This window comes from Bison bison, unplaced genomic scaffold, assembly GCF_000754665.1.
Source record: "Bison bison bison isolate TAMUID 2011002044 unplaced genomic scaffold, Bison_UMD1.0 scf7180017864352, whole genome shotgun sequence".
Classification (NCBI taxonomy): Eukaryota; Metazoa; Chordata; class Mammalia; order Artiodactyla; family Bovidae; genus Bison; species Bison bison.
The window spans coordinates 5,695,375-5,704,563 of NW_011494924.1; the positions used below are offsets into that span (position 1 = coordinate 5,695,375).

Consider the following 9,189-nt stretch of genomic DNA (forward strand, 5'->3'; position numbering starts at 1 on the left):
GGATGGCATCACTGACTCGATGGATGTGAGTTTCAGTGAACTCCCAGAGTTCATGATGGGCAGGGAGGCCTGGTGTGCTGCTCTTCATGGGGTCGCAAAGAGTCGGACACGATTGAGCGACTGAACTGAACTAAGTAATGGGCACAGAATTCCAGTTTGGGATGATGGAAATATTCCAGAGCTGGTCAGTGGTGGTGATTGTGCAACAGTATGAGAGCACTTGTGCTATTGGATTGTACACTTAAACTGGTAAATTTTATGTTATATATTTTTTATGAAAAAGAAAAGGCATCAAATAATGCTAAATGATTTATATGGTCAATCATCAGATTGTTGTCTTTTTCTTTCCTAATCCTTAGTTCTGCTTTTCTGAGGCGGCCATATTTAACTTTACTGCTCTGTATTTATAACAATATACTTACACAGGTTCTTCTAAATTATTCAATAGTTTTTCCTTTATCTAATAATTGCCTTACTTAAAATTTTACTTAAACAGTCACCTTCTTTTTTCTTTTTGTAAGTTTCAGAAATCTTAAACCTCTTTCAAAACCTTTTTGCTACATAGGCCTTTTCTTGTTCATTTGCTTCCAGGTTTTAATGGAACAGTATTGCTTGCATTCTTCTAAGAGAGAACTCAGGTTAGGTAAGTTTTCTGGGTATTTTTACTCCAGCTTCATAATTCATTGCACTTTGGCCAGATAAAAACACTTGGGGGTTCCTCACTTGCCAGTGCACCCAATGCTCTGCACCTCCACGCTGTGTCCCCCAGCACTCAGTGTACCTCACCCGTCCCAACCTTGTGGCTGACTCCTTGTACACAGTCCCAGTAGCTGCTTGATTGAATTTTGGTGGGAAGCCAGTGAGCACTCACAGCAAGCTAATGTTTATGGATAGGAAAACTGTTACTAAGATGTCAGTTCTTCCGAATTTGACCTTTTAGATCTGACCCAATCCCAGTCAAATTCCCAGTAATTTCTTTTGTGCATATTGCTAAATCAGTACTAGTGTTTATATGAGAAGGTGAAACACTGAGTGTAGCCGATGCAATCCCGAAGAGCAGAGTCGAAGTGCTCATACCATCAGTACTGGAGTTACCAAGAGTGTGTGTTAACAGCGAAGTAATAGAGAAGTATGTCCAGGGAACAGAATAGAAAGCTAAAAATTAGGCCAACACATATGTTATCAACTGGCCTTTCATGAAGAAGAAAGACAATTCAGTGGAGAAAGGATAGTCTTTTCAAAAAATGGTGCTGGAACAACTGGACTTTCACATGTGAACAAAACATATCTGGATACATACCTTACATTTTTCACAAATATAAACTGACATTGGTTCATAGACCTAAATGTAAATTGAAAAACCTATACAACATCAGAATACAACCTAGGAGAAAATTAGGTACCTTTTGGCTCGATGCATAATTTTTAGATACAACATCAAAAGCATGATCTATGAAGGAAAAAAAAAAATGGAAAAGTTGGGCTGCATTAAAAACTGTGCTTGGGAAAGAAATGACTGATACTGATTTCATTTTTCTTTTTTTTTTTAAACTCCAGATAGTTAACTCAGTTTTTCATGGACACTGAGAAAGTATCCCACATATTTAACTCAATTCTGGCACTATTTATCTATAGACGGTGTCATATTCCACAGGTTAAGGGTCAGTGCCTGTGCTTGTGACCAACTGGCTATAGATTAGAGGCTCCCCTGACCCTTTTCGACATTTCATTAGTTCTGCTCACAGAACTCAGGGAACTATTTAATTTATTAGATTGCTAGTTTATTATAAAAGGAGATAACTCAGGGACAGCCAGATGTAGGAGATGCACAGGGCAAGGTATGTGAGAAAGGGTACAGAGCTTCCATATTCTCTGAGCTTCTGACTCTCCCTGAATTGACACATTTTCACCAACTTAGAAGCTCTCTGAACCTCTTCATTTTGGGATTTCATGGGGGCTTTGATAAAACAGTTGATTGAATCATTGGCCTTTGGTGATTGATTCAATATCCAGTTCCTTTTCACATCCTGAAAATAAAACATGGGCCTGAAAATTCAAATCCTCTACTTATGGCTGGTTCTTTGACAACTAGACCTCCATATTAGGGGATTTCTGGAAGTCACCTCATTAACATAAACTTAGTTATGGTTGAAAGATCCTTGATATGAATTACAATACACTCATTTCAGGTTTATGGCTCTGAAGGGATTTCAGGCTTTCAGGAACTGAGGTCAAAAGACCAAATATAATAACAAAGGATGGCTTTTATTGCATATGAAATTTCAAGGATTTTGGGAGCTCTGTGCTAGAAAAAGAGGACAAAAACCAAATATATATATTTCTTAATATAAATTACATGTCACAGAAAGACTGTTAATAGAATGGAAAGAAAAGCCACAGTTTGGGAGAAAATATTTGCAAAACAGCTATGAAATATAGCACATGTATCCAAAATATTGGGGGATTCCCTGGTAGCTCAGCTGGTAAAGATTCTGCCTGCAATGCAGAAGACCCCAGTTCGATTCCTGGGTCAGGAAGATCCACTGGAGAAGGGATAGGCTACCCACTCCAGTATTCTTGGACTTCCCTTGTGGCTCAGTTGGTAAAAAATCCACCTGCAATGTAGGAGACCTGGGTTTGATCCCTGGGTTGGGGAGATCTCCCGGAGAAGGGAACAGCTACCCACTCCAGTATTCTGGCCTGGAGAATTTCATGGACTATACAGTCTAAACATTCCATGGGATTGCAAAGAGTCAAGACTGAGTGACTTTCACTTCACTTCACATCCAGAATATACAAAGAGCTCTTAAAACTCAACAATAAGAAAACGTAAGATAAAAATAAAATGGCCAAAGTATCTGAACAAACACCTCCATAAGAACATATGCAGATGACAATATGCACATGAAGAGATGCTCAGTATCATAGATCACCTGCAAACTGCAGATTAAAACAGCAATGAAATCACACTACACACCTAATAAACAATATGCACATGAACAGATGCTCAATATCATATATCATCTAGAAATTATAGATTAAAACAACAGTGAAGTCACACTACACACCTACTAGAATGACCCTAATCTGGGACACTATATGTCACCAAATGCTGGTGAGGATGTGGAGCAACAGGAACCTTCATTGCTGATGGTGGGAATGTAAAATGATGTAGCCACTTTGGAGGACAACTTGAGAGTTTCTTTCAAAACTAAATACAGAGTGTCACCAACTTACAATGGCTTGACTTACAATTTTTTGACTTTAGGATGGTGCAAAGAGATATACATTCAACAGAAACCATATCTTGACTTTTGAATCTTGTTCTTTCCCTTGGCTAGTGATACATGGTATGTGATAGCCTTTTGTAATGCTAGGAAGCAGCAGCAAGCTACAACTCCCACCTAGCCACTTGATCACAAGGATGAACAACTGATACAACCATTCTGTTTTTTGCTTTTAGTATGGTATGTAATGAATGACATGAGATATTTAATACTTACTATAAAATGTGTTAGATGATTTTGCCCAACTGTAGACTAATATAAGTGTGATAACAAGGTTACATTTGACTAGGCTAAGCTATGATGTTGAGTAGGTTAGGTGTACTAAGTGCATTTTTACTTGTGATATTTTCAATTTGTGATGAGCTTCTCTAGATGTAACCCATTGTCCAAGAAGTCCAGGAATATCTATATACTCTTACCATACAATCTAAAAATTGAGCTCCAAATTTGCTCATTTGGATATTTACCCGAATGAACTGAAAACTTATGTCCAGACAAAAACCTGCACAGGTATGTTTACTGTAACTATATTCATAATCCCCCTAAATTGGAAGCAGCCAAGATGCCTATTATGGGTTGAATTGCATCCCTCAAAATTCATTTGCTGAACTGCTAACTCCCAGTATCACAGAATGTGAACTTAATTAGAAATAGATCATTGCCAATGTCATTAGTTAAGATGAGGTTATACTGGAGTAGGATGAGTTCCATCCTACACAATTATGTAATTGTAATATGGAAAGGTTTAATGCACACACACACACACACACACACAGATATTATATAGCTGAATATCCAACCCTGTATTTTCATTGGAAGAACTTATGCTGAAGCTGAAGCTCCAATACTTTGGCCACCTGATGTGATGAGCCAACTCATTGTAAAAGACCCTGATGCTGGGAAAGACCAAGGGCAGGAGGAGAAGGGAGTGACTGAGGATGAGATGGTTGGATGGCATCACCAACTCAATGGACATGAATTTGAGCAAATTCAGGGAGATGGTGAAGGACAGGGAAGCCTAGTGTGCTACAGTCCATGGTTGCAAAGAGTTGGACACAGCTTAGTGACTGAACAACAACAAATGTTATATATGTATCCAGAAAGAGGTAGTAGGATAGTTTATTTATTAAATCACCATTTACTCAATAAGAATATATAGAGATATTCATGTATATACACAGAGAACTTCTATATTAATACAATAGAAATCTATAATAATATTTAGCTCTAGGAGATGGATCAGTAGAATCAAACAAATGGGGAGAGGGACATTTAAATTTTAGCCTGGGTCCTTCCATGTGAAATTTTAATTTTGATCTGTGGTAATTTTATGAAAAATGACAGTTGGTTTCGAAAGGGTAAAAAATATATATTTAAAATGTGATTTTTCTACTTTACTAAGCATCCCAAGCATCTTCACTTCTATGTTTTTAAAAATCTTTTTTATCAGTCCTCATTATTGTTTATAAACCACTCTTATCCCTCAATTCAAGCTGATGAGGGAGGTTACCCAATCACATTTGGAGACCTAGAGGGAAATGTATGGCTGAACAACCCCACTTGGAACACATGCAGGTTAGAGAGATGGGAATGGGCTGTGGGATTAACAGGTGTGCGGTGGAGTAGTGGCAGATCCTCTCAGTTTATCTCTGACCAGGATGCATAACTATGGCCAGAGGGTATGTGGAACACAGAGGGCAGAGATCATCTGGGAAAGATGGGCTTCCTGCAACCCTGGATATGAACAGAGAATTTGGACAGACGTCCATCTGGTGGCCTCTTAGGTTTTTGACAAGTGTCTTGAATCCTGGTGGGTTCACCAGGAACTGGTGGGTTCTCAGCTTCGGGGTGGCTTAGGCTCTACAGGGCTCCATGTAGTCAGGGAGAAGCACATAGCAGGTGAGTTGGCTGACTGTTGACAGCTGGGATTGTGTGGTGGTGTGTAAGGGCCCGGGAAGGAGGCAGCCTGGTTGTTGAGAAGTTCCTCACTGGGAACTTTCAAGTGTGCCCACTGCACAAAACTTAAACTTCCATGGTCTCCAACTTGATTAGCCTCTGGAGGGAAGAGTGAAAGTTTCTTCAGCTTTTCCTTGACTACCTCCCTAGTGTGTATCTGCCTGTGAAAATTGTTCCTCAGTGAATAGCCATCCCTGGGGACAGTCTAGGGAGAGGAGGAAAGAGGCAGAGAGAATGAGAGACAGGGAGACAGCTGGATCCTTCTCAGCACCATTATTTCTGGACTTCTTCAAGTTTCTGTGTGTGGCCAGTTGTTCCTCATTGTGAGTGGAGATAGCAGAATCAGACTGTCTGCCAAATATTGCTTTCTACTAGCTTTACAGGAGCTGGGCCGAGTTGATGCCTAAAGGGTGGTAGAAGTTACATTCTGTCTCCTTCTCTGGAGGTGAGTGTCTTCCAAGCGATTTCCCTCTGTGAAAAGAATCACCATGGGAAGTCCTGAGCTGGGCTGCCTCCTGGAACAAGGACATTTAGAGGCTGATGAGTGAACTGAGAAAGCTACAGAGGAGATGAGCTGTGCATCAGACCATCCCTCCATAGCAAGGAGCAGGTTGAGGGGTGTAGGCACAGCCGCCTGCCTGAGAGAGCTAAGACCCTCACTTGCCATTTGTAAGGCATCTGCAGCAAGAGAGACTGCAGGCTAACTGGACAATGGTTTAGAGAAGAATGAATGAGGGAAAGCTAGTCAGATTGGACATTATTTATTGTATGGTTCTTTATCTACTAATTGATATATTCGGTTAATGATATTTACAGAGCACACACATTGTCACACTCTATTCTTGTCACTTGTGGTGATACAAGAATACTAAAGAATGTGCCTTCAAGGTACTTAATTCTAATTAAGGGATTTTTATTGGGAAGGGGTTTTGATTTTGATGGGATTTTGATGATAAATGAATAAACAAGTAAAAGCATGGTAGATATCAGATATTGATTAGAGCCTAGTGAAAGCCATCTGGTCACAGAGGAATTGTAATCTCAGAGCTAGAAATCATCAACTGGAAACTGGCCAGATTTTTCTTGCATAGAGGAGACATATTCAGTGAAGGCAGAGATGAAGATCATTTTTATCATAAAAGTAAAGAGGAAGACATGGATAATTCATTTTAGGGAGCCAGCTTCCCCAAATCAGAGGAGGACTTTGTTTCAAAAATAGCTTTTATCTCATGACAATGTTCTGGATTGATCCAAATTCCCAACAGCACCCCCAAAATGATAAGTATAAGAGCCAACAAATTTAGAATGAATATAATTGAAATGGACCCTGTTTTTAGCAGATACAGAGGAAAGAAGTAACTATGTCTGGCTGTGATTAACTAGGAATTCTGTCTCATAGGCTCCTCTGGTGGCTTAGGTGGTAAAAAATCTGCCTGTAATGCAGGAGACCCAGGTTAGATACCTGGGTCGGGAAGATCCCCTGGAGAAGGGAATGGCTACCCACTCCAGTATCGTTGCCTGGAGAATTCCATGGACAGAGGAGCCTGACGGGCTGTTGTCCATCGGGTTGCAGAGAGTCTGACACAACTGAGTGATTAACATTTTTTTGTCTTATAACTGTTTATGTACAGCAGTTTTTGCAGGACATGGACAAAACAGGCACAGAAGACAGTTCAGGGCATTCAGAATGGAAGGGGTCATTGTATAAATGAGCATGGTGTGTTCCAGAAGGTAAATAGGGTAGCAGGTGAGAGCAAAGCTGTGAACTGAGAGGCATGGATGCCTACTGGGGAGGGTGGGTTTTCATGCCTAGGGTGGTATTGGTGACCATTGCTCATCTTTTTGGACCTATGCTATTATCTTAATATATTACACATTCCTTCATAAAGTATCTACCATTAACTTTGTGTAGAAAATAGTCATGTTGTAGAGCCTAAGAGTAGGGTGTATTTCCTCAAGCTGAAAATGGTTTTCATGTTTCTGAGGTTAGAAGTATGTTATCTCTCCCTTGCTCTCTAGACTTCACAAGGAACAAAAGTCCGAGCTACATGTTGGGGAATCACTCCAGTGCCACTGAATTCTATCTCCTTGGCTTCTCAGGATCTAGAGAACTACGCCATATCCTCTTTGCTACCTTCTTCTTCTTCTATTTAGTGACATTAATGGGTAACACAGTCATCATTGTGATTGTCTGTCTTGATAAACATCTGCAGTCTCCCATGTATTTCTTCCTTGGTCATCTCTCGGCCTTGGAGCTCCTGGTGACCACCATTATCGTCCCCATGATGCTCTGGGGGTTGCTGCTCCCTGGGATGCAGACAATATCTCTGGCTGCATGTGTCACCCAGCTCTTCCTGTACCTTGCTCTGGGGACCACAGAGTTTACGCTGCTGGGAGCGATGGCTGTGGACCGTTACATGGCTGTCTGTAACCCCTTGAGGTACAACGTCATAATGAATAGCCGCACCTGCAACTTTGTGGTAATTGTGTCATGGTTGTTTGGGTTCCTTTTTGAAATTTGGCCAGTTTATGCCACATTTCAGCTTTCCTATTGCAAATCAAATGTGGTGGACAATTTTTTCTGCGACCGAGGGCAATTGCTCAAACTATCCTGTGATAATACTCTTTTCATGGAATTCATCCTCTTCTTAATGGCTATTTTTGTTCTTTTTGGTTCTTTGATCCCTACAATTGTCTCCTACACCTACATCATCTCCACCATCCTCAAGATCCCCTCGGCCTCTGGCCGCAGGAAAGCCTTCTCTACATGTGCCTCCCACTTCACATGTGTTGTGATTGGTTACGGCAGCTGCTTGTTCCTCTACGTGAAACCCAAGCAAACTCAGGCCACAGATTACAACAGGGTTGTTTCCTTGATGGTTTACGTAGTCACTCCTTTCCTCAATCCTTTCATCTTCACTCTCCGGAATGACAAAGTCATAGAAGCACTTCGGGACAGAGTGAAACAATGCTGTCATCTATTCAGGAACTAGTCTTGCCCTAAAGCTTTTTATATGGCAGAATACATTCTGAATTCTAGAATGGTCTGAAAAGCACTTTGAACCGGAGCCTAATCATCATCAAATAATCTGTGTGCAACAGAACTCTTTTATATTATGGCCATGGTGTTTATCATTATAGGTTGTTATTTAAAAATTCACTTTATTGTGTGTGTGTATATATATATATATATATATGTTTCACTTATGGTGCATTTCACAATAAAATGTTTTAAAATTAAATGTAATAATAATATATGTGATATTTAGGTTTCTGAAGAGGGGAGTATCAGAAATATATTCTCTGGCTCCAGAATTGAATAACTACTTGATTCCAGGTTCTTCTTCTTTTTTTTTTAATTTTATTTTATTTTTAAACTTTACAATATTGTATTGGTTTTGCCAAATATCGAAATGAATCCACCACAGGTATATATTTGTTCCCCATCCTGAACCCTCCTCCCTCCTCCCTCCCCATACCATCCCTCTGGGTTGTCCCAGTGCACCAGCCCCAAGCATCCAGTATCGTGCATCGAACCTGGACTGGCAATTCATTTCATACATGATATTATACATGTTTCAATGCCATTCTCCCAAATCTTCCCACCCTCTCCCTCTCCAACAGAGTCCATAAGACTGTTCTATGCATCAGTGTCTCTTTTGCTGTCTCATACACAGGGTTATTGTTACCATCTTTCTAAATTCCGTATATATGCGTTAGTATACTGTATTGGTGTTTTTCTTTCTGGCTTACTTCACTCTGTATAATAGGCTCCAGTTTCATCCACCTCATTAGAACTGATTCAAATGTATTCTTTTTAATGGCTGAGTAATACTCCATTGTGTATATGTACCACAGCTTTCTTATCCATTCATCTGCTGATGGACATCTAGGTTGCTTCCATGTCCTGGCTATTATAAACAGTGCTGTGATGAACATTGGGGTA

The 9,189-nt window shown here is 40.2% G+C and overlaps 1 protein-coding gene across 1 annotated transcript; it reads left to right on the forward strand.

Moving 5' to 3' along the window:
* Positions 1–7,291: 7,291 nt before the first annotated feature.
* Positions 7,292–8,236, forward strand: LOC104999391 (olfactory receptor 9A4). Its single transcript, XM_010854971.1, has one exon. The coding sequence runs from the start codon at positions 7,292–7,294 to the stop codon at positions 8,234–8,236; it is 945 nt and encodes a 314-aa protein (XP_010853273.1).
* Positions 8,237–9,189: the final 953 nt, after the last annotated feature.

Excerpts from the sequence above, each read along its gene's own strand:
- LOC104999391 (XM_010854971.1), top strand. The coding sequence starts at position 7,292 with ATGTTGGGGAATCACTCCAGTGCCACTGAATTCTATCTCCTTGGCTTC.